General features: G+C 47.1%; 1 protein-coding gene across 3 annotated transcripts in view; it reads right to left on the bottom strand.

Annotated features, from left to right (window-relative positions):
* Positions 1-27,313, bottom strand: part of ABCC8 (ATP binding cassette subfamily C member 8) — an 89,117-nt gene extending 61,804 nt beyond the window's left edge. For all 3 annotated transcript variants that reach the window (XM_064288368.1, XM_064288369.1, XM_064288370.1), the window contains exons 1-6: positions 27,091-27,313; positions 25,553-25,694; positions 20,291-20,412; positions 13,642-13,808; positions 10,992-11,234; positions 9,960-10,148 (exon numbers count right to left, since the gene is read on the bottom strand). In XM_064288368.1, coding sequence (XP_064144438.1) covers positions 9,960-10,148; positions 10,992-11,234; positions 13,642-13,808; positions 20,291-20,412; positions 25,553-25,694; positions 27,091-27,238 — 1,011 coding nt within the window. In that variant the 5' untranslated portion in view covers positions 27,239-27,313. The remainder of the gene's footprint in view (positions 1-9,959; positions 10,149-10,991; positions 11,235-13,641; positions 13,809-20,290; positions 20,413-25,552; positions 25,695-27,090) is intronic.
* Positions 27,314-27,699: the final 386 nt, after the last annotated feature.

Below are 27,699 nucleotides of genomic sequence, written 5' to 3'. Positions count from 1 at the left end.
TTTCAAAGACTCTGCTCTGAACTCTGCAAGGTATTTGGAAGGGTGTGGGAGCTGCTGCAGGGTAAAGAGTGAAGGGAACTGGAACGAGTGATGAGCAGGAGCCGGGGGGCACGTCCAGGAGCGGGCTGAGGGGAGACCTTTCTCTAGAGTCAGAAGTTCCTGGGTCTTAGATGCAGGGCTTCCTGATGGTGGAAAAGACCTCACCCCTTGGTCTAATGGGGACCCCATAAACCAGGTCTCATTGCTCCCTGGACTGTCTGGTCCAGCTTACAACTGTCTCTCCTTTGCTCTCTAGGATTGGGGTCTTCTCCTATTAGGGACAGCAGGAAGCTGACTTACGGAGACCACTAAGGGGTACATGCAAGATTCCGCATATAAGGTGATTGAAAATACCAAGGCTTGGGTCAGGCACACTTTAGTCCTCAAAGTGACATCTTTTCTTTTCAATACTTTAAAGAGGTCTTTTGCAGCAGATTTGCCCAATGCAGTTGTGTTGTTTGATTTCTTGACTGCTTCTTACATGGGCGCTGATTATGATCCAAGTAAAATGAAATCTTTGACAACTTCAATCTTTGTTTATCATGATGTTGTTTATTGGTCCAGTTGTGAGGATTTATTTTTTTTTTTTCATGTTGCAGTGCAATCCATACTCAAGGCTGTGGTCTTTGATTTTCATCAGTAGGTGCTTCAAGTCCTTCCCCACTTTCAGCAAGAAAGGTCGTGTATCTGCCTGTCACAGGTTATTAATGAGTCTTCCTCCAATGCTGATGCCGCGTTGGTCTTCATATAGTCCAGCTTCTTGGATTATTTGCTCAGCATAGAGATTGAATGAGTATGGTGAAAGGATACAATCCTGACACACTCCTTTCTTGACTTTAAAGGATGCAGTATCCCCTTGTTCTGGTCAAACAAAATACTATATGGTATTTATTTATTAAATATACTTGTCAGTATTTGTACATTTTAAACAAAGCGACAAATTCTCTTTATGTCAAATTGTAAGTCCTTGATGTGTTATCTCCTGCTGTGGTGCCTTCAGGTTATTGGCAGTGGCCAGTGTCCTCACGCTCATTCCTGGATTCCCCAGGCCCTTCTCTCCTTGCTGGGCTCCCCCAGGGTCTGCCTTCCTTAGATCGCACCCCAGGGCTCTTGGCTAGTCTAGTATCCACTTCTTAATCAAAATTTGGTTATCCCAGGTTCCATCCCTTCTAAGCTGTCTCTCTCAAGAGAGATCCTGTAATGGCCTAATGACTCATAGTTGTAGGGAGAGTTTTAATAAGTCACAAAATTCTTGATCCAAAGAAATATAGTTTCTGACCCCGGCGGGGGGGGTGTGTGGGGAGGGGCACAGGGGGGTGCTGTTAAGGCTTTGTCTTTAGAGCTGTATAAAGAGAAATTGTTGCTTTTTAAAAATGTACAAATATTGACAGGGGCACTTAACAAATACTACCTGTAGACTAAACAACATAAGCAATCGGTTGATTTTTCCAGCCCTCACCCTCAACCTATCTGAGCTTCAGTTTCCTGTTTCCAAGCCCTCATCCTCAACCTAAATAAGGCTATTAAGGGTCTCTATTTCAGGGAGTTGTGAGGATTCACTGTAACAATGCAGGTAAAAAACAAAAACAGAGCGTATAGGCACTCAATATACAGTAACTTCTGCACTATTCATTAAAAATTCATTTCCCATGTGCCTCCTGGATGTCAGGCACAGAGCCTGGTACTGGGCACACAGAGGCCAGATGATGCAGTTCCTGTTTTAGGGGGCTCAAGGTCAAGCTGGGGAAGGAGACAAGGAGTGTTTTGTTGGCTGAAGCATAGGTCGTCAGGGAACATGGAGGAACGGCATATAACCCAACCAGAGAAGGCTTCCTGGAAGAGGTGACATTTGAGTCAAGTCTTGATGGCTGAGAAGAAGTTAGTGAGGTGAAGGGGAGTCCTCCAGTCCATAGCAGCTACACAGGTATTTTCATGAAGAAATCAACACAAGTACCGACATAACTAAGTCAAAGAAGCACCAGTCCGTATAAGTTCACAAAGTTGCTCACAGTGATAGACATAAATATGGACACACTAGCAGACACGCACAGAAAAAGGCACCCTGACAGACACAGGGACAGACACAAGGACACGCACGCAGATTCATAAGCAGTTCTCAGGAGAACTCATTCAGAAACAAAATACAAACCTACACACATTTCCCCACTGAGGTTTAGAGGTGTGTTAGAAGCTTTGGCCCGTAGGTCAAACCCAGACTGTTTTTTCTTTCTCTGGCTCGCTCAGCTGACAGCCTAGAGTAGTGCTGGCAGGTTTCAGGAGCCAGCAGGTCTTTGTGAATCCAATTCTCTTGCCCTCCAGGCCAGATCACGGGCCATGGCCAGCCTGGACCCAGCTTTCCATGAGGAGTGGAAGAAGGCAGAAGCATTAAGTATCTGACAGCCCCTGACACTTTCAGCAATTAAAGAAATAAAATATATTTGTCCTTGCAAATGCCAAGGGCAGTGTATTTCTTGCCAACTCTGAGTGTCCTGTAAAGGGCAGAGAGGACTGGTCAACCACTGATAATGATGTAAACAATGGGTGCCTGGCTTTGCAGACTGCAGTGGGATGGACTCAGGCTGGGCAGAGCTTGGCTTCCTCACCAAGACAGCTGTTAAAACACTGCAACATGTGGCGAGAGAGATCCCTTCTTCTGTCAGTTCATGAAGACCAGAATGGCACCTATCTCTCTGAGTTAGAGCCAGACGACCTCAATAAACGACTCCTTTTCCCCCTTTTCTGCGTGTAGAAGCCCAAATGAGAATGACACCATATCCCTGGCAACTCCAGGGATATGACACTGGAGACTATATTTATTTTCAGCTCTCATTTCTATGTCTGTAATTTGCTGATTGTATTTGGGCTACAGGGAACAAATATTAAATCTGATAAGGCCTGCTGCCACTGAGGCAGGGCCATCTGGCTTAGAGATTTATGTGCCGACAAGTAACTGGGACCAGAGCATTCCTATGAGGGACAGTAAATCTCAGGGGTTATGTATAAACCAAGGCAAAGCTAACATTCAGATGAGTTAAAGTTCTAAGTGTTGTTCTCATCACCTTTTTGGTACATCCCGCCTCCAAACTCTCTCTTAGGAGAATCCCACAAGTTTGGGAAATGCAGGAAGAAAACAATGGTGTAGACAAGCTGCTAAGGGCTCTGGCTGGGTCACTTCCCCGAAATATTAACAAATGGCTCCCTGTCACTGTGGGGTTGCCAGGGAAGGGTATGCTGGGGTCTCCTATGGTCAGAACAAAGCTGATAGTGACACTCTCTGAACAAGGTTAGCAGTCCCTCTTGCTGTTTTGTTCGTTTGTTTACAAATAATTTAAAATATTTACTTTCAATTCTCCTCACTAGGAAACTGCTAAAACTTATAGACTGTTGTGCCTAAAGAAAATGTGGCTAATAGTTCCTTTCTGTTGCTGTCTAGATTCTCCTCTAAACCAAAACCAAACCAAACCCACTGCCATCGAGTTGATTCTGACTCATAGATTCGCCTCTAGTTTTTTAAAAATAATATTTCATTGTGTTTTAGGTGAAAGTTTACAAAGCAAATTAGGCTCTCCTTTAACAATTTTTATACAAATTGTTCTGTGCCATTGGTTGCAATTTTTACAATGTGTCAGCATTCTCATTATTTCCATTCTGTTTGTTCTGTTTCCATTGATCTAGCTTCCCCTCCCTGCTCGCCTTCTCATCTTTGATTTTGGGTAAGTGTTGACCATTTGGTTTCATACAGTTAATTGTTTAAGGAAGCACATTACTCACTGGTGGTATTGTTTATTTTATAAGCCAATCTATTATTTGGCTGAAAGGTGAGCTGTAGAAATAGCTCCAATTCCAAGTTCAAAGCGTATCTTAGGGCAATAGTCTTGGGGTTCTTCTAGTCTCTTACCAGTCCAGTAGGTCTGGCCGTTTTTAGGAATTTGAGTTTTGTTCTATATTTTTCTCCTATTCTAACTGGGACCTTCTATTGTGTCCCTGGTGAGAAGAGTTGGTAGTGGTAGCAGGACACCATCTAGTTCTTCTGGTCTCAGTCTAGAAGAGGTTGTAGTCAGTGTGGGTTATTAGTCCTGTGGGCTAGTTTCTTTTTTGAGCCTTTCATTTCCTTCATTCTCTTTTGCTCCATATGAGTAGAGACCAGTAGTTGTATCTTAGATGGCCGCTCGCAAGCTTTTGAGACCCCAGATGCTACTCACCAAACTAGGATATAGAACATTATCTTTGTGAACTATGTTATGTCAACTAAGCTCTCCCCCAAGGCTATGGTCCCAGGCCTTTTAATCCTGTAAACCAATTCCACAAGTTGTTTGGATACGTCTAGGAAGGCTCTGTAGCTGGCTTCCTATGTGGTTTGTTACGTATGTGGATATATATACAGTATTACATGCCTACAGATACACCTGTACATGCACGTGCATTTACTTGCATATGCCTTCCAGACACATATATGCATCCATATCCACCTATGTAACCACATACATATTTTTTGGTTGTTTTTACTGTTGTTGCAAAATTGTATATGTTTTTACCAAAACTGTCTCTGTTTATCATGTACTTCTTATTGTCTTTATTTACCTTGGTCAGGTTGTGCTGACTTCACCCATACTTGGAATTGCCTTTCCCATTACCCCGGTGGTGTAGTGGTTGAGTACTATGGCTGCTAACCAAAAGGTCAGCAGTTCAAATCCACCAGGGGCTCCTTGGAAACTCTCTGGGGCAATTCTACTCTGTTCTATAGGGTCGCTATGAGTCGGAATTGACTCGACAGCAATGGGTTTGGTTTTGATTTGGTTCCCATCACCAAAAGTGACAAGTGTCTACTATCTTGAATGTAATTGTAATTGCCCTTCTCTCTCCCTCCCATCCCTGGTAAACATCAAAGAACTTTGCTTTGTTTATATCTGTTCTTGACTTTTTATAATAGTGGGATGATACAATATTTGTCTTTTTGCGATAGACTTATTTCACTCAGCATAATGTCCTCCATATTCATCCATGTTATAAGATGTTTCATGGACTCCTCATTATTCTTTTTAGCTGTATAGTATTCCATTGTATGTATGTACCACAATTTGTTTATCCATCCATTCATCTGTTGATGGGCACTTAGGTTGTTTCCATCTTTTTGCTATTGTGAATAATACTGCCATGAACCTAGATGTGCATATGTCTGTTCATGTCACTGTTCTTGTATCTCTAGGATATACACCCAGGAGTGGGATTGCTAGATGGTAAGTTATTTCTATTTCTAACTTTTTGATGACATGCCATACTGTTTTCCCTAGTGGTTGTACCGTTTTACAATCCCTCCATCAATGTATGAGTTCCAGTCCCCCCGACAACCTCACCAACATTTTGTGTTCTCTGTTTTTTTATCATTGCTATTTTTTCAGGGGTAAGATGGTATCTCACTGTAGTTTTGATTTGCATCTCTCTAATGGCTAATGATCATGAATATCTTTTTATGTATTTGTTGCCTGCCTGAATGTCCTCTTTGGTGAAGTGTCTGTTCATGTCCTTTGCCATTTTTTTTTTTTATTGGATTGTTTGTCCTTTTGTTGTCGAGTTGTTGAAGTTTTCTATATATTTTAGAGATTAGCCCCTTACCAGGTATGTCATTGCCAAAGATTTTTCCCCTGTCTGTAGGTTCTCTTTTTACTCTTCGTAAAGTTTTTTGAGGAGCATAAGTATTTAATTTTTAGGAGATCCCAGTTATCTAATTTGCTTCTATCATTCATGCATTTTTAGTTTTGTTCGATTAGGCTATTTATGCCGAAAATTAGGTCCCCTAGTTTTGACCTAATTTTTTTAGTTTTGACCCTATGTTATCCTCCAGGAACTTTATAGTTTTAGCTTTAACATTTAGGTCTTTTGATACATTTTGAGTTAGTTTTTGTATATGGTGTGAAGTATGGATTCTGTCTCATTTTTCTACACAGGGATATCTAGTTTTACTAGCACCATTTGTTAAAAGAGGTGGTTTCTTACCCCACAGAATGGACTTCGACCCTTTGTTGAAGATCAGCTGCCTGTAGATGGATGGATTTACTTCTGGGTTCTTAATTCTATTCCATTGGTCTATGCGTCTGTCATTAAACTAGTACCAGGCTGTTTTGATTACCATTGCTGTACAGTAAATTATGAGATTGGGAAGTGTCAGGCCTCCTTCTTTGTTCTTCTTTAATACTGCTTTAGCTATTCAGGGCCTCCTTCCTTTCCATATGTAGTTTGAGATTAGTATTTTCATTTCATTAAAGAATGTCATTGGGATTTGGATCAGGATTGCATTATATCTACAGATTGCTTTTCGTAGTAATGACATTTTCACAATGTTAAGTCATCCAACCCATAAGCATGGAATATTTTTCTGCCCTCTCTTTTTACGCCAAGTAAAGTTCAGAGGCTCAAAATCCAGAGAAGACCTCAAAAGCCATCAGTCTAAATAAGCAAAAAGAGTTCTTACATTTTTGATTGAACAAGAAACCTTTGTGTCTCAGTCTGGCAAACTCCTACTCATCCGTCAAGGCCCAATTTAAATACCCTCTCCTCTTTGAAGCCTTCTATGATCACTGGCTGAGTTAGTCATTCCATCTTCTCCCAGTTCCCTGTGTGTGTGTGTGTGTGTGTGTGTATACCTCCTAATAGTAGTATTTAACACATCACATTAAAATATTTTATTTCCATTTCTCCTTCTCCCATGGGATTTCACAATCCTTGGACCCAAAGGTGATGGAGCGATAATAATAATGAGTCAATTTAACATCATGCTTGTAAAACCCATGTTATGGAGTGAAAGACACGAGTTCAAATCCTGACTTTGTCACTAACTAGCTGAGAGACCCTGGGGAAAGTTACTTAACCTCTTGAGTCTCAAGTTCCTTACCTGTAAAATGGGGAAGAGTATATCTACCTCATGAATTGTATAGTACATGAATTACATCTCAATAAAGTTGTTAAAAAAAAAAACTTGAAACAGTTGTTTCAGGGATTAAATGAGGTAATACAAGCAAGCTACTGTACACATCCAGGTAGATATTAAAAAGTCAGTAAGTGGTTGTCAATATTGTTAATAGTCCTTGTCATAATCATTGCCTCTTTATTCTCAAGGCCCAACCCAGGTCTGGCACGAAATAGAGTTCAATAAACATTTGCTGACTAAATCAAACAGATGTGGAGCGTCTCATATTCCTGACCAGAGGTGCTCAGATGATTAATTATATCCACAGAAAAATTAATATAAACCTCCTAAGGATTAACTACTGTCTGCGGTTTTAGAGCCCAGGAGATGAATAACATTACCCAAGGGGGTGGCATAAATTATTAAGATCCATAATTGCTAATTCTCTGAATTGTTTTTAGACTGCCTGTTTGTGGTTAGAAGGTTATAATGATGTCCAAGCTGGAAAATAAAACTCCGAGTCTTACTAGGAGTGACAAATTTTCCATTTTGTGACCATCTAAACCTAAGCAGCAGCAAAGAAACAAAGGAAAGAATAAAGACCTTCCTCCATGTGTAGATGTAACTGCCTCAAGTAAAGGAAAATAACCCCCCAGAGAGATTTTCTGTCTTTTTGTCTAACATATTTCAGTTGGTAGCAACTTTAGAGCTGGAAAGACCATTGGATATCATCTAGTCCATTGACTTGTAATGTTTTTAAGCTGTGGAACACTTTTTAAAAAAGAAGGTTTAATGTGAAAGTTTAACAAATTAATAAAACTAGGACGGCTTTGAAGTTTGCGGAGAAAAAGCCCTACCCGTGGAGATCTGCCTCTCCTCTACCCCTTCTACCCCTACAGCAGGCTCCAAGACGCCCTCTGCAGAACCTTGCGTCTAGTCCATTCTCACCTCTCAGTGGCAGACATTGAAGCCCAGAGAGGTGAAGTGACTTGTCCAAGGTCACACAGCAAATGAGTGGCAGTGCTGGAGCTACAGCCAGGTCTCTTGACTTCTCTCTACTTCTTTCAACTACACCCGAAGGGTCAGGACTACACCCAAAGGGTCAGGACAGCCCCCAGAAATCTGTCTTTGTAGTGAATAGAAATTCAAGGGCTAAGGTTCTGAGATTCCCTGGGGCTTTCTGAGCCCTTCTGTTTTCTGAGCACCAACTACAAGGTTCCAAGTTGCTTCATGAGCAGTCTTCTTTTTCCAAAGGCCAGAGGCCAGATTCCTTTCCTAAAATTAAATTCCCCGTAGGACAGATACCAGCCTGTATCTATACCACTGGGAACTATCCACAGATTCTCTAGGGCTCAACTAAATGGATCTTTCCCCAGGCATTTTAATGATCAGTTCAGCCATTTCATTCCATCTCAGCCTCATTCAATATGCCTCGACTTCACTCTATCTACCTAAAGCCAATTCAGCACACAGTTCTTACCCCTACTATGTGCCAAGTGCCAGGAAGGGGCTATGGCAAGAGAATGCCAGCTGTTTCCTAATATGCCTTTCCTTCTTTTTTCCTGAATACAAAGCCCTTGATTATTAATCGTACATATGGCTGCCTATAACAAATGCTGTATTTTCCAGCTTCCTCTGCACCCGAATGTAGCCGTGTTACAAAATTCTGACCAATGGGATTGTAGGCATTCCTTCTACCTTCCTACTAACTGAAAATGTTGACCTGGTCGCTGGAGCTAGAGCAGCCACCTTGGGCCATAAAGTAAAAAGCTAGGTTGTGGAGAAACGAGATAGAAGGAACCTGGGCCCCAGCTCATGAAACCACCAAACCAGCCCTGTACTGTTTAACTTTTGTTATGGATTGAATCTATGTCCTCCCCCTCCCGCCCCACCAAAAAAAAATATGTGTATGGGAATGTGGATCCCCATACCTATGGATGTAATCCTATTTGGAAACAGGGTTTTCTTTGTTATGTTAACGGAGCCATATCAGCGTAGTGTGTGTCCCAAACCTAATCACTTCTGAACAATATAAAGGGCAGTACAGACACAGAGAAGGAGCCCTGATTGTGCAGTGGTTAAGTGCTTGGCTGCAAACCCATCAGCCACTCCTTGGGAGAAAAATGTGGCAGTCTGCTTCCGTAAGGATTACAGCCTTGGAAACCCTATGGGGGTGGTTCTACTCTGTCCTATAGGTTTGCTATGAGTCAGAATTCACTCAACAGCAATGGGTTTGGTTTGGTATAGACACAGAGACAATTGAACACAAACGAGAAGATAGATGCCACGTGAAGATTGCCAAAGAACCAAGGATTGCTGGCTACCAGAAGCTGAAAGAGACAAAGAAGGACCTCTTTCTATAGCCACACTCTTAATTCAGACTTCCAGCCTCCTGAACTATGAGAAAATAAACCTCTATTCTTTAAAGTCATCGGCTCGTGGTGTATTTGTTACAGCAGCACTAGGAAACTAAGATGCCTTTGGGGTTTATGTGAATGAGACACAAATATTTATGTTGTTCAAGTCACTGTTATTCCGAGTTTTCTGTTACTCTCAGTGACTTTAATCCTAACTGATGTAAGTGCTATGGATATACAGAGCTGAAGAAGACAGAATCCCTGAAAAGCTATTTAGAGTCTATTAAGGTGACATGAACCAAACACCAATAAATTTAAAAAATCATAGAAGCTCTAGAAACTGGGTAAACAAATGCATTTTCTGCAGCTTTCTAAACAACAGGGAGAGGTATTATGGTGGTGACAGTGTGGTGCGGGGAGTAGGACAATATAAACCTCTCGGAGCAAAAGCTCCCCTCCTGGCATTTCTTTTGACCAGATTCTGGGCATCCTCTGAATTGCGGAGTATTGCTGATATTGTTGAGGGCTACGTGCCTGTGTGAAAGCCACCCCTGTGTGACCACCCTTCACACACAGTGGCCTCCTGCACACACAGTTCATTCTCATGCATGAGTTATAACCTTCCAGAGGGTATTCTGCCCTAACCTGGGGCATCCTACCTTGGGCTGGAAGACCCGATTCTCCTTCCCAAGGTGGTCCACGATCCCAAATATGCACAGTGGCCCGGCGAAACCCAGCAAGTCGGCCAAGATGCGGAAAGTGCTGCTGAGGATCAGGCGTCTCCCGAAGGCATGGCAGAGTGCCCGCCAGATGGCCCGGGCACCCTGTGTGCTCTGCGTGTCCTTCCGCTGCCCAGAAAGACCCATGGCCAGATCAGAGTGGCCCAGAGCCCACTCTTGGGAAGCCCCTGGCCCCTGCTGCCTGGGGAAACCCAGTGGCCATGTCTGCATGAACAGGCTAACTCCGGAAAGAAATCATGGAATCAACAAGTGCATGGCTGGGTGGGCCCTATCAATGCCAACATGGTCCAGATGTGGAAACTGAGGCCTGAGGGGGATGTGATTGATCAAAGTCACACAGCTGGTCAGGAACTGCCTGCTGAGAACAGCTCGGCAATGAAGGGGTAAGGGGCAGCGGCATCCAGGGCACAGACAGTGGAAGGGGCACTGGACTGGGAGCTGGGAGAGTGGTTCTGCCAGCTATGTGCCAGCTCTGGAGGGTCACAGCCTTCCTTGGGGCCTCAGTTTCCTCCTCACTGATATGGGGAGATCCCTGCTTGGCCTGTCTCATAGGGTTATATTGTAAGGATCAGGCCACTAACATCCTCATCTCCCAAATCTGGTGAAAATTCCCACCTTTAGAGTCATTGAGCTCCCAAGGGAAGAGCATGAGGGGTGAGGGGAGTCACTTCCCTTCTCAGGGCCTCAGTTTCCTCATTTGCACAATGAGGATGTTGGACGAGATGACCTAAACTGTAAGAGCCATTCCAGCTGTGTCTGTCTTGTGAATCTTTAGTTCTGGGCTTTTTCCTGTTTCACTGGGTAACTTTGGTCAAGGCTCTTCCCCTCACTGGGCTTCACAGTTTCCCCAGCTGCCCCACCAGAGGTTTGACCTGATGCCTTCTGAGGTCCCTGTCTGTGACTCTAAACTGGAGGGCTGGAAGTAAACAGTGTGGCCATGCCCCCACTGACCGCCTGGGTGTCAAAGGCCTCGCAGAGCCGCTGGTAGTTGGTGAGGGCCCTCATGGTGATGGGCAGCTTCCCGATGGCTCGGAGGTCAATGGGCTTCTTGTGGGCAGTCTTGATGAAGGCATTCATCCACCAGTAGGTGCCCTTGGACAGCAGGTTTACGAAGGGCTGCAGGAAGCGCACTCCCAGGTCCTGCAGGTCCTCAGGGGGCTTCACCTCCCTTGGTGTCTTGAAGAAGATATATCTCTGTGGGGCACATGGGTGGCAGGGTGGGTAAGTGCAACCCTCCCACCCTTTCCCAGCAAGGACCTGGGGTTGTGACATCCCACCCTCGAATTCTAACACATGGCACCATCTCCTGCCTACAAGGATTCCCAATCCTGAGGCCTCCTGAATTTGTAACTATTCAAGGTTTACTCTGAATCCTTCTGGCTGCACTTGAAATTGAGGTGCGGAAGAGCAGGAATCTCCCATATATAATCCTCTCCACAGATCTAAGGATACCATCATGTTTCATATAGGATTCACAAAACTTGGAGTCATGCAGACTGGGCTCAAATCCTGTCTCCTCTACTCACTAGCAAGGTGTCTTTGGACGAGACACATCTAAAATATTTTCTCATCTAAAAAGGGGGTGGTACTTGGCATCACAGGGTTGCTGTGAGGGTCAGTTGAGACAGGAAATGTGAAGAGGCTTAGAACCAGCAAGAGAGAGAGAAAGATTGATTTACTTCAAGGAATAGGCTCATGTGATTGTGGGGGGTCTGGCAAATCCAAAATTCGTAGGTCAGGTGACAGGCTGGAGGCTCCTTGCATAATGTAATTCAATGTGATGTAATGTATTCAATCAATCAGTTAAAGATCTGAAGAGCAAAAAAGGTAGTTTCCCTAGGATATGGTCTGTCTCTAGACTATAAACAGATATTTTGATGAACTCTTACCTCACTCTTCCTGATCTGTGGAGCTTAGGATGCAAGCCAGCAGGAGTCTCCAGCCTCGTACCTGACCTACAAATTTTGTAAAGTCGATTCCAACTCATAGCAACCCTATAGAGCAGAGTAGAACTGCCAGATAGGGTTTCCAAGGAGTGGCTGGTGGATTTGAACTGCCAGCCTTTAACCACTGCACCGTTGGAGCTCCTTGAACTTGCCAGTCCTCAACAATTGCAAGAACTGATTCCTTGAAATAAATCTCTTTCTCTGTATGTATCTCAGTGGTTCTGTTTCTCTAGAGAATCCTGACTAAGGCAGGCTTTGTACCCTGAGAATCACCAACTAAAAGCAGAGGAGTCAGAGAAAAGCAAATTAAAGTAGTACCTCACACTCATCCGACTGGCAGACATTAAAAAGAGATAAAACCCTCATTGCTGGCTGGGAGGTAGGGAGAGAGCTCACTCATTTATTGCTGGTAGATTATGGTCTTTCTGCAAGGCAATCTGCAACACCGATTAAAATTGACCCAGCCTCTCCACTCCTTGGAATCTCTCCCACAGAAATAAAAGCAGGGATACATAAAGATATATTTAATATAGCATTATTTACAAAAACTTGGCAACAAAGTGAATACTCATCAAGAGGGTAATGGCTGAATAAATGATGGCTTATCCACATAGTGGAATGTTACGCAGCCATTAAGAAGAGTGAATTGGAGTCATACCAGATGACCTGGAGGGAGTCCTAAGAGGTATTTGTTGGGTAAGAAAAGCAAGGTGCAGAAAATTGTATACAAAATGATACCATTTTTAGAAAACAAATATTGAGGGAAAAAACTCTATGTGTTGAGAAAAAAACAAAAACAAAACCTGAATAAAAGGCTTTGTATATCTAACATATATCTAAAGATACATGTTTAAATAGATGTGTATGGCATTATGTCAATAATAAGTTAACAAAATATGGAAGGGTAAATTAGATTGTTAATTTGGGTTGCCTGGGAAGGTGGGGGCATGGGAAGGGAAGGTTTGAATCTAAGGTGAGGAAGAGAGAAGGAAGGGGGGTAAGCAAAAAGGATAATGAAACAAAAGACATGTACGCAATCACACTTACTTATTTATATATATGTGTGGCTATATGGATAAACTAAAACAGAAACACCAAAAAAAAAAAAAAAAACCCACATCCATTGCCATCGAGTAGATTCGAACTCATGTTACGCCGTGTGTTACGGAGTAGAACTGCCCCACAGGGTTTTCTTGGCTGCAACCTTTATGGAAGCAGGTGGTCAGGGCTTTCTTTCATGGCACAACTGGATAGGCTTGAACCAACAACCCTTAGGTCAGTAGCCGAGGGCAAACTGTTTGTACCATCCAGGGACCTAAACAAAAACAATCCCTCTCTGTCTAAAAAAAAACAGTACCTGAAACTTTTTTCTTTCTGTATGGTTAAACACAAAATCTTTCAGCTGTGGCTAACACATCCTGTCACCTTCTCTCCTTCTGGGAGCCTTGGGTAGCAGGCAGCTGGCTAGTGGCTGAGCACTGGCCTCAAGTCCCCTCTGTGTGAGCTGGACAACAAGCTGGCTCCTTCTTGGACTTGCCTACCCAGGGGCAGGACACAGGTCAGAACCGCAATCCCTGCTCCTTGGCTTGGCCCAGGCGGTCTTTGGTGCTGGGGTGGGCAGTGGCCTGGGTGTGGCCTGGACACAGCCTGCTTACCCTCACCCTGATGACATTGACCTCCACAAGGAACAGCATTCCGTAGAGGATCACCAGCAGCCCTGTGAGGCAGAAGCGCAGCTGAGAGAAGCCAATGGCGTGGTCGTAGAACTTGACAAACTTGATGGTCTTGGTTATGAAGGCCAGGGTCCAGTAGACTAGTAGGGCTGCCAAGGAGAGATGGGAGAGCACAGAGGATGTGTGTGCACAAGTTCACGTGTGTGCACACTCATGTGTGTGCAAGTGTATGGGAAGGAAGGAGAGAATATGAATGTCAGCAAAGGAGGGATGTATGTGACAACCATGTGTTACAGGTGTGAGTGTGCACATTTCTGGGTAAAGGGGTATGCATGCACGGGTATATGAGAGTGGGTCACTTCTGGACAATGCACAAACATTAAAACATTCACCACGAGTATCTTCAAAAACATCAATAATCTTGGAAGTCAAGCTGGTCGACCAATCTTAACAATAAACAATAAGAATAGGAAAATGATTACCTGAGTGTCATTAAGTTGCAGGCTCTGTGCCAAGTAAGCACTTTACATTATCTCATTTATTCTTTACAAGAGGGATGTACTGCTGTCACACCCAATTTCACAGACAAAATTATCAAGCCTCAGAAAGCTTAAGTAATTGATCCAAGGTCATGAAGCCTGGATTGGCCTAATGCTGGTGCCCATGAGTATAAACTCCACGTTAGAATGGTTTCCTTATGCAATTTTCAAGCTGAGACGGTCTTAAAGGTCATTTAACCCAGCCCTTTCATTTTTCAGATGAGGGAACTGAGACCTGAAGAGACGAAGTGACATGCCCAAGCTTGCAGCAAGCTAGTGACAAAGAGGGTGAGAGCCCAGGTCCTGGTCTCCCAGCCCAGAGCCTCAGGAAGCCCACAGGAGGGTGGGGATACAGAAAAAGCAGGGCTTCAAACTGGTTCACTACAGTTTGAATCCCTGCTGAGAATTTACATTTTAACCCCAGATAAACTGAATCAGAATCTACATTTTAACAAGATCCCCAAGTAATTCTTATGTATAATAAAATTTGAGAACCACTGCTCTACTACTGGTTCTCAGAATTGGTCCCTAACCAGCAGCATTAGCATCACTTGGGGACTTGTTAGAAATGCAAATTCTCGGCCCTGAGGAAAAGTGAGTCACAGCTCTGTGCAGCAGTGCAGTATAGTGGTTACAACTGGAGCCCTGCAGGTAGATACACCTGGGCTCAGATTCTGTGACTTAACCGCGTGGCCCTGGGTAGGTCATTTAACCTATCTAGGCCTTAAAAAAATTTTTTTTTTTTTTAGGCCTTAGTTTTCTCATCCATAAATGGGAATAATAATAGTGTTACCTCAATATGTTGTTGTGAGCAATACGTGGAAAGCATTTAGCACAGAGAGCCTGGCACACAGTGGGTGCTCTTTAGACATTAGTTCGTAATATTTTTATTACTTCCAGATCTCAGACCTCTTGGCTCTGCCTTCTCTGGGGCAGGCAAACATTAGAAACTATCGGTGGATTCTACAGCCATTTATCTATTTATCTATCTATTTACTACTTGTCTATCTATCTTTCTGTCACCCATTCACCCATTCATCCATCCATCCATCCACCTATCCACCCACCCATCCACCCATCCATCCATCCACCCACCCACCCATCCATCTACCCACCATGTATCTCTGACTTCTCATTCCCCAGCCACCACCATAAGCCACTATCAGCTGGTAACAACAAAAAAGCAATAACTAATAAAGTCCTCCTTTCCCAAAACCTGCTAATGTCAAGTCAATTCTGACTCATACAGACCCTACAGGACATAGCAGAACTGCCCCATAGGGTTTCCAAGGCAGACTACCACACTTTCTTCCACGGAGCAGCTGATGGATTCAAACCACCGACCTTTTGGTTAGCAGCCTAGCACTTTAACCACTGCACCACCAGGGCTCCATATGCCGATAAACCCATTGCCATCAAGTCGATTCCAACTTATAATGACCCTATAGGACAGAGTAGTACTGCCCCATAGGGTTTCCAAGGAGCACCTGGTGGATTCGAACTGCTGACCTTTTGGTTAGAAGCCATAGCTCTTAACCACTGTGCCACTAGGGTTTCCCTCCATATGCAGATAAGGTCAGCCTAAGTTCCTTCCAGCTCCTTTCTCGCCAGAACTACAGTGAAGAAAAGAGGCTTTCCTAGGTGGGCCTGGATGTGAATGCCAGGGTGTCCCTTGGGGACCAAAGCTAGAGCCTGCCTCGGCCTTGTCCTGGGCTGGGAACCAGGTCAAGACACTAAGTCCTACCCTATGGCCAGAGCTGAGCTTGCCCAGTGGCTTGATGCTGTCATTAGGATTAGTCATTAGTATCCTAATAGGATTAAAAAAAAAATTGCCATTGAGTAGATTCTGACTCATAGCAACCCTGTAAGACAGAGTAGAACTGCCCCACAGAGTTTCCAAGGAGAGACTGGCAGATTCGAACTATAAGGCAGAATTCTCTGCTTTCTGGTCCCAGCCCTTAGGACAGGGATGATGTGCCCCCAGCTTGGTCTGGTTTCCACGTCACAAGGAATCCCACTGCTGGAGGCCATCCCCCTGCCTCCACACCCCTATTCTTCCAGACAGACACAACCCTGTACATCAGAGCCTCTTTAGCCCTTAATGAGGATCAACTGCTGGGGCCAAGACTTAAAAATATGCCTCATTAGTCCTGCAGCTGACACAACCTTGCTTGCTGAAAGCGAAGGGGATTTGAAGCACTTACTGATGAAGATCAAAGACCACTGCCTTCAGTATGGATTACATCTCAACAGAAAGAAAACAAAAATCCTCACAACTAGACCATAAGCAACATCATGATAAATGGAGAAAGGATTGAGGGTGTCAAGGATTTCATTTTACTTGCATCCACAATCAACACCCATGGAAACAGCAGTCAAGAAATCAAAAGACGCATTGCATGGGGCAAATCAGCTGCAAAAGACCTCTTTAAAGTGTTGAAAGGCAAAGATGTCACCTTGAGGACTAAGGTGTGCCTGATCCAAGCCATGGTGTTTTCAATTTTCTCATACGCATGTGAAAGCTGGACAATGAACAAGGAAGACCAAAGAATTGATGCCTTTGAATTGTGGTGTTGGGGAAGAATATAGAATATAGTAGGCAGGGACTGCCAAAAGAACAAACAGGTCTGTCCTGGAAGAAGTGCAGCCAGAATGCTCCTTAAAAACAAGGATGGTGAGACTACATCTCACATACTTTGGACATGTTATCAGGAGGAATCGGTCCCTGGAGAAGGACATCATGTCTGATAAAATAGAAAGTCAGTGAAAAAGAGGAAGACCCTCAACGAGATGGATTTACACAGCGGCTGCAACCATGGGCTCAAGCATAGCAATGATTATGAGGATGGCGTAGAACCGGGCTGTGTTTCGTTCTGTTGTGCGTGGGGTCACTATGAGTCAGAACCGATTCGACGGCACCTAACAACAGCAACAACAAAGTCCTGCCCCTGACACGAAACAGGTATGGTCTGATTTGATTTTCTCAACAACCCTATGACTTAGGCAGGCCCTTACTATTTCTGCCCAGGTGGCAAAACTGGGTGTCCAAGGTCTCACAGGGAGTTAGTGGTGGATCCAGAACGAAGCCCAGGGGTTATTTCCACAGTCCTACTGAATCTACCGGCTGCTCCTTGGAAGCCCTAGGGGGCAGTTCTACTCTGTCTTGTAGGGTTGCTATGAGTCTGAATGGACTCCACGGCAACAGGTTTGGGTTTTTTTTTTTTTTTTTTTTTTTTTGGTATAGGAGCACTATGAGTCGTAATCAACTCAAAGGCAATGGGTTTGGTTTTTGGTTACCCTGCAGTGCTAGGGGCTGAGCAGACACAGCAATACTCAGCAAAAGCTTAGTGCTTGGTTGAGAGAAGAAGGAAAAAGGAAATGGTATAAGGCAGGGGCTGCCAGAGGAGAGTTCTAAGCTCTGAATCCCCATTACTCCTCTCTCTTCCCCTCTTTTCTTCTCCCTCAGCCCACATCTCATCCAATCCCAAGTTCTGTCAATTTTACCTCCTATCTTGAATCCATCAACTTCTCTCTACCTCTGTGGTACCACCTGAGTCCAGACCACAACCGTCTCTCCTGTGGACCACCTTGAGAACCTTCTCACTGGTTTCTCCACTTTCCCTCTCACCTTCCTCCACAAAAAAAAAAAAAAATGATCATGTTTAAAACCCCTCATTGGCTTCTCATTGCTCTTGGGATAAAGACTAATACTTGTGTGGCCTTTGAGGTCCTTCCTGCCACTCCAGCCTTCAAAGTCCAGCACCCTTATGTTCTCTGCACTCCAGCCTCTCTGTCGTTTTTCCAGATTTTCTAATATGCTCTGTTCTTCCTGCCTCAGGACTGTTGCATATGCTGTTCTCTCTGCCTGAAGCACTCTTCTCACCCATCTCTCAGTTAATTCCTATCTACCCTTCAATTCTCAGCTCACGCATGACTTTCTTATGGAACGTTTCCTTGACCTCATCTGGGGCTCCAGGATCCTGGTTCTTCCATAGAATAATATAAGCTACATTGTAGTTTATCTTTCTCTGGGACACCAGACCTGTGACCAGACATTAACCTCTAAAAGAGCTCGCTGTTCCCTCAACACCCACTGCCCCCTACCCTACAGCTCATGGGATGCATTCTCTTCACATTTCCATGTTCTAGAATTTCTGGCCCTACGGAGCCTCTTCCCAGGAACAGAGCTCGAACAAAAGGGAATGCAAGGAGTTATGCAGTCCTTGTTCCCTGGAAGATGATCAGTCCATTCATTCGTGATAATTTATACTTTGAGGAGAGAACATTATGTGCTTGCTGGAGAAAGTAAAATGAACTCATCAGATGCCCAGACAGGGTGTTTCTGGGGTGCCAGTCAGTCAGGCCCCAATGGTTAATGAGGGGCTCTCAGCGGATGAGGAGCTGCATCAGAAACTGAGTGGGCAGCTCTCTGACACCTGTATTTAACACTCTTCTCTCTCAACCTGCTGCTCCCCACCCCCATCCACATTCACATAGGGGCCCTGAGGTGAGGAGATCACCTGGGAGATCCTGATGGAGTCCACCTACCTTACATGGGAAGGTAGACCTGTGATTAGCTTGGGAAACACCCTTTGCCTGCTCATGACACTGTGGTGTCACTGGCTTGATGTCAGTTAGGTGCTGTGACTGCTAAAAGTCAGTCTGATTTAATGATACACGGCTGAACTCTGTCTAACGGCCAGGTATACAACCCCACCTTAGACATGCAGACTGAGCCCAAAACACAGAAGCAGACCTGTGGATTTCTACCTTTGGCTCAAGCACACAGTTTGAGGACCAGACACATGAACAGCCCTTAGACACGCAGTCTCTGAAACACATGCAGAGTCCCCAGGATCTAAACCTAGCTCTGCCCCTTTACTAGCTGAGTGGACTAGTGCGAGCTACTTAATGTCTGAGCCTGAGTTTTCTGCTCTATAAAGGAGAAATGGTAGTGGTTCCTACCTCACAGGATTGTTGTTAAGGATTAAATGTGTTAATATAAGTAAAATCTTAGGAAAGTGCCTGGCTCAATGAGTGTTCACTGTTATTTTATCTCTCTGAGTTTCAATGTCCACATATGTAAAATGGGGGTAGTAACATTACCAAGAGGGGATTTTGGGAATTAAATGAGATTATCCGTGTAAGAAGCCTAGCACAGAGCCTGCCACGCAATGTAGGTATTACCGTTGTCTTTGTCTGAGACCTCAGTCACAAGCATCGGAAGCCCTAAACGGGCACTAATTCCTGAGTCTCCTTTGCCAGCTTCTCCCCGTTGATCCTTTCTAAATGTAGGCAAGCCACAGGGTCTGGTCTCGGGGCTTCTCCCTTCTCTCTCCATGAAGCTTCATCCAGCCTCAAGCTATAGATGCCACCTACAAGCTGCCCACGACTGCTGGGTGTGTATCTCCAGTGCTGACCTCCCACCGAATGTCCAGTATGTTTATCCAACTGCCCACCGAACACTTGAGCTGGCTGTCTTAGTGACATCTCAAACCCAACATGGCCAAAACAGGAACTTGATTTCCCCCTCTGCCCCTCCAGAAAGCCTACTCCTTCCACGGCCTTTGCCATATAAGCTATTAGTACCACCACTCACCCAAGCGCTCAGGCCCAAATCCTAGGAGTCTTCCTTGCTCCTCTCCTGGTCCCTGACTTCATCTCCTACCACTCTCCCCAGTGATCACTTGACTTACCCACACTGGCCTCTTTGCCAAGTTTGTTCCTATTAGAAGGCTTTGCTGTTTTCCCTGCATGGGACGCTCTTCCCCCCAATATCTGCATGCTCACTCTCAGAGACTCTCCCTGCCCGCTATGAACAGCAACACCTCTATCATCCTCTACCCCTTACCCAGCTTTAGGTTTTTCATTGCATCATCACCATCTATTTATTTATTTATGTGTGTTTACTATCTATCTCCTCCATCAGACAGTAAGCTCCATGAAGGCAGGAACTCTGTCTTCTTCACTTCTTTGAATCTCTAGTGCCTAGAACAGTGCCTGACACAGAGTAGGTCCTCAGTAAACATTATCTGAAGAAATGAATGAAGGCACCCATCCCTCCCCTTCCTTATCCCTTGCCCTGCCCCTACCGATGAGCAGCTTGGGGAAGTTGGAGGTCTCGATGTTGTGATAGTAGACCACAGAGGTGACGGCGGCCATGAACGCCATCCCAGCTGGCATGTACAGGTGGAGATGGCGGGATTCAGTCACCCTGAGATGGGGGCAAGAGAGAGACAGGATGTAGATGTGCTGAGTACCCCAGTAGAGCAGACCCACGCCTCGTGCTTATGGCTCAGCACACAGTAGGCCCTCCAGCTCTACTCCATATACTGGCTGCTCTGTCCACAGCCCATGCCCCAAACATACCTGGTAACTAAGGGGCACAGCCAACAGCACAAGGCAGCACTGACACCCCTCCCCAGGTGGCATAAAACAACACTAATTATAGTCAACATTTATTAAGCACCTTTCTAAGTATGGAGTCCCTAGGTGGCACAAACAGCTAAGCACTTGGCTACTAACCAAAAGGTTGGCAGTTTGAATCCACCCAGAGATGCCTTGGAAGAAAAGCCTGGCAATCTACTTCCAAAAGGTTACAGCCATTGAAAACCCTAAGGAGCGCAGTTCTACTTTGACACACATGGGATGACCATGATTCGGAATTGACTCCACAGCCACTGGTTTGGTTCTGAGCACTTGATGTATATTAACTCATTTCATTTTCATAAAACCCCATGAAGTAGATAAAAACTGAGGCATAGAGAGGTTAAGTAACATGCCCAAGGTCACTGATTTTGTTCCCTCCCTTGAGATGGGAAGAGGGGCATGGGCAATACCAGATTATCCACTCCCCACTTTAACTCACAGAGCCTTTCTGGTAGGTGGAGCCTGGCCTGGTGATAAGACCCACAGGGAGTCAGATCCCTCTCCCAGACCTCAGGCTTCCTAGACCTCCTCTCCTCAGGTGAGGTGGCTCACCTCAGTTGGCCCTGACTGTGCCCTTCCGTGGCTCCTTCCTCAGCCTGACACCAAAGGCCCAGGTGACATGGACTGAGTCCATTTTTCAAGCACTGCTCAGGCTGCTCTTCCTGCTTCAGCCATGTCAGGACCCTCTCCATTCTCAGAAGGCCTCTTATAATCTCCCGCTGCCCTTGCTTATTCTGTTCCTTCTATCCAGAGTACCAGGTGTCCCTTCCCTGGAGAAGATGACAGCCAGGAGGGGCAATCATACCCAGAGTTAACTGTCCAACTGGGCAGTCTATGTAAGTGATACCTCAAATGGGCAGAAGGCTGAGGGAGCCCAGTGGAAGGGGTAGGAACCAGGAAAGCTTCACAAAGGAGATGGCACCAGGCTGGACTTTAAAGGATGAGCAAGAGTTCAACAGATAAGGGGTGAGGGGCATAGCAGCCATGTTGGGATCCCACGGGGTCTGGTGGGACTGGGGTGTAGATATAGAGCATGTGAGGTGTTCACCAAATAGCTTTCTCCCCTTCATCCTTGCTAAAAGAACTACAGGTTTGCTCCAGCAGCAATGCGCCCAGCTCCTGGGGACGGATCACCATCAGTCCAAAAAGCCATGCAATTCCATACCCCTTTGCCAGTGATTGCTTTAAGGGCGGCCACATAACCTAATTCCTGCCAACGAGATGAAAGTCTGCACAGTATGATCTCCCTGAGAAGAAAGAGGCACATGAGAAGCACGCCCCCTTTGTCCTTGCTGAATGATACCTCATGTTATGGACTGAAATGTGCCCCCCAAAAATATGTGGTGTAAATTCTAACCCCTGTAGGGGTTAGAATCCCATTTGGGAATAGGTTTTCTTTGTTACATTAATGAGACAGTATTAGTATAGCATGCATCTTAATCTCTCTTGAGATAGAAAAGAGATTAAACAAGCAAGCGAGTGAGCAGAGACGGGGAAAGACAGATGCCATGCCACATGAAGACCCCCAAGGAGCCAAGGAATAGAAGCTGAAGAGACAAGGACCTTCCCCAGAGCAGACAGACAGAGGAGCCTTCCGCTAGAGCTGGCACCCTGATTTCAGACTTCTAGCCTCCTATCTGTGAGAAAATTAAGCTTCTGTTTGTTAAAGCCACCACTTGTGGTATTTCTGTTCAGCAGCACTGGATAACTAAGACACCTCACTAATCTACGCTGCTTTGGTTGTTCCGAATTCAGAGCATTGCACACAGAAATAATACTTAAATGAAGACAGGAAAGCTCTACAGGTTTAAGACACCTTAAACCAAAAAACCAAACCCACTGCCGTCGAGTTGGTTCTGACTCATAGTGACCCTATAAAACAGTAGAACTGCCCCATAGAGTTTCCAAGGAGCACCTGGTGGATTCAGACTGCCGACCTTTGGGTTAGCAGCTGTAGCTTTTAACCACTACACCACCAGGGTTTAGTTAATCATTAAATGAGACTTACCCCGAGCCAAATCCGAGTTTGAAAAATCCTGGCCTTAACCAGCCCCTACTCCCACTTGCCTCTCCACCTGCCACCCTCCCAACCCCCCCGCCAGCTTTCAGTCAGGTCTGAAAACCTAAGCTGGGATGGACTGGAGGTGCCACAGGGGCAGGGTCTATGGCTTGTCCTCCTGTCTGCCCCTTTCCAAGCCTTCTTCCATGCTTGCCTGCCCAGAGATGTGAGTTCACAGATGGAGGTCAGCAAAGACCAAATGAAAGGTGCTGACCTGCCCCTTGGGGAGGAGATGGCCAAATGCACTGAGCTGGAGAGTTTTGGGTGGAGGTGCAGCCCCATACAGGAGGAGCTGCTGGATAGCAGGCAAGAGGGAGTCCCTGACCTGACTCCTCCAGTTTCCCAAATTCTGGAATATACCATCGTGAGGCTTACTTCTGCCCAGGGCTCTGCCACTCTATGCTCTTGACTCTCCACACTGGAATTACATCTTCCATGGCTTCATGAGGCAGGCCAGGCAGGGATTACCGTGCTCATTTCACAGGTAGAGAAAGTAAGGCCCAGGAAGGTTGGATGACTTGTCAATAGCTGGTACATAGCAGAAGCCTGTCTTCCTTCTCCACAGTCAGAGAGTTTTCCTCTCTGTCACCCCAGCTAATTATAGCCCAGGAGTATTTCTGATCTGAGGGTTCACAAGGCATCCCTCCCTCTCTAGCATCTGTGCTGCTTTGGAAGGGGTGTTGGGGTGGGAGGCAGACGTGTCACCTGCTAGTTATGTAGCAGTATGCTTTCTGACCTCCTTGCTGGAATGGCAGACTTGGATAATCAGGAGTCGCTGCCACCCTAAGGCAAGCAGTTATCACAAAGATGACTGCTGAAGCCAGGATGCAGGGTCACTGGGAGGTGACAGGGGTGGGAGGTGTGGGGGGAATGGGGAGCATCCCATCCCATCCTCCTGCCCTCTAGCTACAGGAGCCAGGGCTGGCAGGAGAGAAGCCTGGGCATGACCTGAATTCAGTTTAGAGGGGCAGGACCTCGGATAGTCAAGGCAAATGTCCCAGCCCACCCCCCATCCGACTGCCATGCCTTCCGTCAGGCAATCCCTGAGCCTGCCAAAGCTTCCATGCCTCATGCCTCATGCCTGGTTAGTGAGATGGCTGCTCTGCTGCTGACACACCATTTCTAGCTGCAGTTATCTCTCACCTAGACTATGGAAATCACCTCCTAAATGCTTGTCTTAGTCATCTAGCGCTGTTGTAACAGAAATACCACAAGTGGATGGCTTTAACAAAAAGAAATCTATTCTCTAACAGTCTCGTAGCCTAGAAGTCCAGATTCAGGGTGCCAGCTCCAGAGGAAGGCTTTTCTCTCTCTGTCGGCTCTGGGGGAAGGTCCTTGACATCAGTCTTCCCTGGTCAAGGGGCTTCTCAGAGCAGGGACCCTGGGTCCAAAGGACACGCTATTCTCCTGGCTCTTGTTTCTTGGCGGTATGAGGTCCCCTTGTCTCTCTGCTGCTTCTCTCTTTTATATCTCAAAAGAAATTGTCTTAAAACACAACCTAATCTTGTAGATTGAGTCCTGCCTCATTAACATAACCGCTGCTAATCCCACCTCGTTAACATCATAGAGGTAGGATTTACAACACCTAGGAAAATCACATCAGGTGACAAAATGTGGACAATCACACAAGACTGGGAATCATGGCCTGGCCAAGTTGGCACATATTTTTGAGGGGCACAACTCAATCCATAACAGTGCTGTTTCTACCTCCAGCTTCACCCTGCCTCCAACCTGTCCTGGACACTACCCTCCCCCACTTAGGTCCTCACTTAAAAGTTGATTATATCACTGATTACATCTCTCTTCTGCTCCAAACTGCTGGCAGAACCCAACCCAAACACTCAGCCTGACATTCAAAGCCTTCCCTGAGATGTCCCAGCCTGGTTTCCCAGCCTCAGCCTCCATCGCTCCCCTGCATGTGTTTTATGCACCGGCCACTCTGCACTGCTCCCCACCACCACTGCTTTCCTCCCTCCCCGCTCCAGCGCCACTGGCCCTCCCTGTTATTAACTCCTTGCCTATCAACACATAAGTTATCCTTCCAGGCTCAGTTCAGAATCTCCCTTATCCCTGAAGCCTGCCCAGCTCCTAATCAGAACCAAGCCCTCCTTCCCCTCCCTCCCCTCCCCGAGTATTTACCTACAACAGTATTTCATTGAGTCTCCTGAGGACTCAATAAATGTTTATTGAACGGGGTCACTGTGAATATAAAGATGAAAAAGACCCAGATTCCAACTCTGAGATGCTTTCTGACTCAGGGGGAAACATTTTGGCAAATAGATAGATTTTAACATACAATATAATCTGTGCGCTAGCAGGGGTTGAGAGGAGCGAGGTGTGAGGATTGAGTGGCGAGGCTACAGGGAAGGTGGGCAGGAGAAGAAGGTTTAGGACTGAGGCTAGAGGCAGGTGAGGCTGACCCCGAGAAAGCTGGATGCCAGACTGAGGAGCTGAGACTGCACCTTGTAAACCACTGGGAATCAAAGAAGGGTTTTAACTTTTAAGCAAGTGAGTGACATGCTTAGAATTTTTTTTCCCCCCCCCGAAGAAGGTAACTCCAGCAGAATGTGGAAGAGGCCTGGCATCTTCCACGGGAGTTGAGGCAATCTAGCAGGCTCTAAGATTATTTTACTGGGCCTTGGCAGTCAGGTCTGTGTTCCTGTTAGCCTCCGGGACTGAGGGCAGGGCCTGGGTCTCACTCGTTTCCATGTCTCCAGCACCCAGCACAGAGCACCTGACATACAAGATGCGGGGTAAACAGCTGCCAGATTTATTAGGAAATGATGCTGGCTCATAGAATGCAGGTGAGCTGAGGGCTCTCTGGGCCTTTCGGGAAGCACTGTGAAACAGACCCACTCTCACTCACCCGTCAGACAGGATGCCCTCCGCGATCTCACACACCAGGACAAACAGCAGCATGAAGGTCAGGATCCAGCGCAGGTTGTGTCCCGGAAAGTGGAGCCACGTGCTGTGGTGAATGTGCACCTTGGAGCTCTGACTGCCCCATCCTGCAGGGAGAGACAGTGAGAGGCAGGCAGGCCTGGCCCACCTAGGGGAGACCTGGTGGGTCCCAGGAGGGTGCATGAGATCCACAGTGAGGCGTGGGAAGTGTAGACATTTGTACATGTGTGCATGAGGATCCCCCAGTGGTACACATGAAACCAGGCCATGCAGGCCCACATGGGCAGGCACCTCATTTTTATATGCGGCTCTCATGTGACAAGTCATCAGGTAGATAAGCTGTTGGGTTGAGAACGGAAGTTGAATGCTAGTACAATTTTTGATACGCATTTTTTTTATGAATATATGTTGCATATGCTTCCTATTTCAGCCTAGTTGTTTGTCAATAACTAGTAATCCTGCTTCTGCAGTACCCTTTCTCTTTTTAATTTTGTGACAATCTTCCGTTTCCTCCCAGAAAAAAAAAAAAAAAAGCTTCCTCCCAGGAAATCGAGTCGATTCCGACTCATAGCGACCCTATAAGCTGTATGTAAACGTTTTTTTTTCCCCCCTTAGTTAAAATGAATTAACACTTTTGGGGGAGGCAGGGGGCATCCTGTAAGTTGACAGAGCTGACCGACCTGGGGGATTCTAGCTCTTGGAGCGCGGTGAGGGGTCCCGAGCGAAAAGGCACACATTGCAGTCCCGGCAGGGGCGCCCAACTTTGCAGAAGGCTTTCAGGCCGGGGCGATCGGAGCCGCCAGGGTCGCTGCGCCCGCCAGTCCGGGCTACTCGGGCACAGAGCCTGAGAAGTTGTGTGACCGAGACGCGCCCCGGCGAGGTAGCTGAGGAAGGGGATCCAAGTCCCTGGATCCTGCCTCCCCTCACCCAGGGCGCGCGGGGCCGGGGATTGTCAGAGGCAACAACCTGGCTCAGCCCGGGGGAAGCGCAGGAGTTGGCGGGGCCTCTATTCCGGCCTCCGAGGGGCAGGTTGCTCTCTTCCCTGGGCCCAGCGGCGACCAGCAGGGAGGGTGTCTTGGAGGAGGGGTAACCCCGGCTCCCTAAGCTGCTCCACCGAGGGCGCGGCCCGACCCCCTCCCGACCTTTCCAGTGCGAATGGAGACCTCTGCTTTCCCCTTTCCCCACCCCAGCTCCCGCCCTGCTGTGAGGAAACTTGGGGGTCCCCTGGGTCAGGGACGTCCGCTGTGTTCCGCGCGGGTTCGGGGGCACCCTGGAGAGCCAGGAGGCGCGGGAGTTGGGGGTGCCCGGGGAGTGAGGGGATGAGCGGCATGTGAGTGCCGTAACTGCCAGGCAGAGCACGGAGCAGGAGACCCCGAGAGGGAGGCGAGCGGCGGTCGCGGGGCCGGAAGGGGACGCGGAGCCGAGCGGCGCCCGGTGCTTCCTCCTCCTCCTCCCCCTTCGCCTCTCTCCTCCCCTCCTCTGCCTGTCGCCGCGCGCGCTCACCGATGAAGAGGATGGGGAAGGTGATGAACAGCAGGAAGACGTGCGGCACCACGTTGAGCGCGTCCACGAAGCAGCCGTTGTTGAGGACGCCCTGGTCCACCCGGTAGGCAGCCGAGTGGTTCTCGCTGCCGCAGAAGGCCAGGGGCATGGCGGCGCGGGCTCCGGCTCTGGCTAGGGCTGCGGCTGGTTCCGCGCGCCTCCCGCGCCTCTGTCCCTCGCTGCTCGGCGGGCGGCGGGCCCGGCTGTCAGGCTCCCGCCCCCCTCTCCCCGCGCCGGCCCCGCCCCACCGGCCCGCCCGCTCCCGGCTCTGCTCCACTACCTGCCCGGCCCGGGGAGCGGCGCGGAGCCCGACGGGCGGGGCCGCGCGGGGTCCCGTGTTCCAGCTGTGCGGCCCGCGCGCCCAGATGTGCTCTGGGACGCTTTGTGAGTGCCCGTTTCGCGCATGCGCAGGGGGAGAGTAGGGCATACCGGGTGCGTGGGTGGGTAAACGCAAGTTTAGGTGGGAGGGTGGGGGCGGAGCAGAAGAGAGAAGAAAGGTCCCCGTGGGCCTGGAGTGGGCGGGTTCGGGGTCCCAGAGGGCAAGTTCACTGCCCGGGGGTCTGCGGTGTG

This window comes from Loxodonta africana, chromosome 7 (assembly GCF_030014295.1).
Source record: "Loxodonta africana isolate mLoxAfr1 chromosome 7, mLoxAfr1.hap2, whole genome shotgun sequence".
Classification (NCBI taxonomy): domain Eukaryota; kingdom Metazoa; phylum Chordata; class Mammalia; order Proboscidea; family Elephantidae; genus Loxodonta; species Loxodonta africana.
The sequence above is the reverse complement of the archived record's forward strand: the minus strand, read 5'-3'. Positions and strand labels throughout refer to the sequence as shown.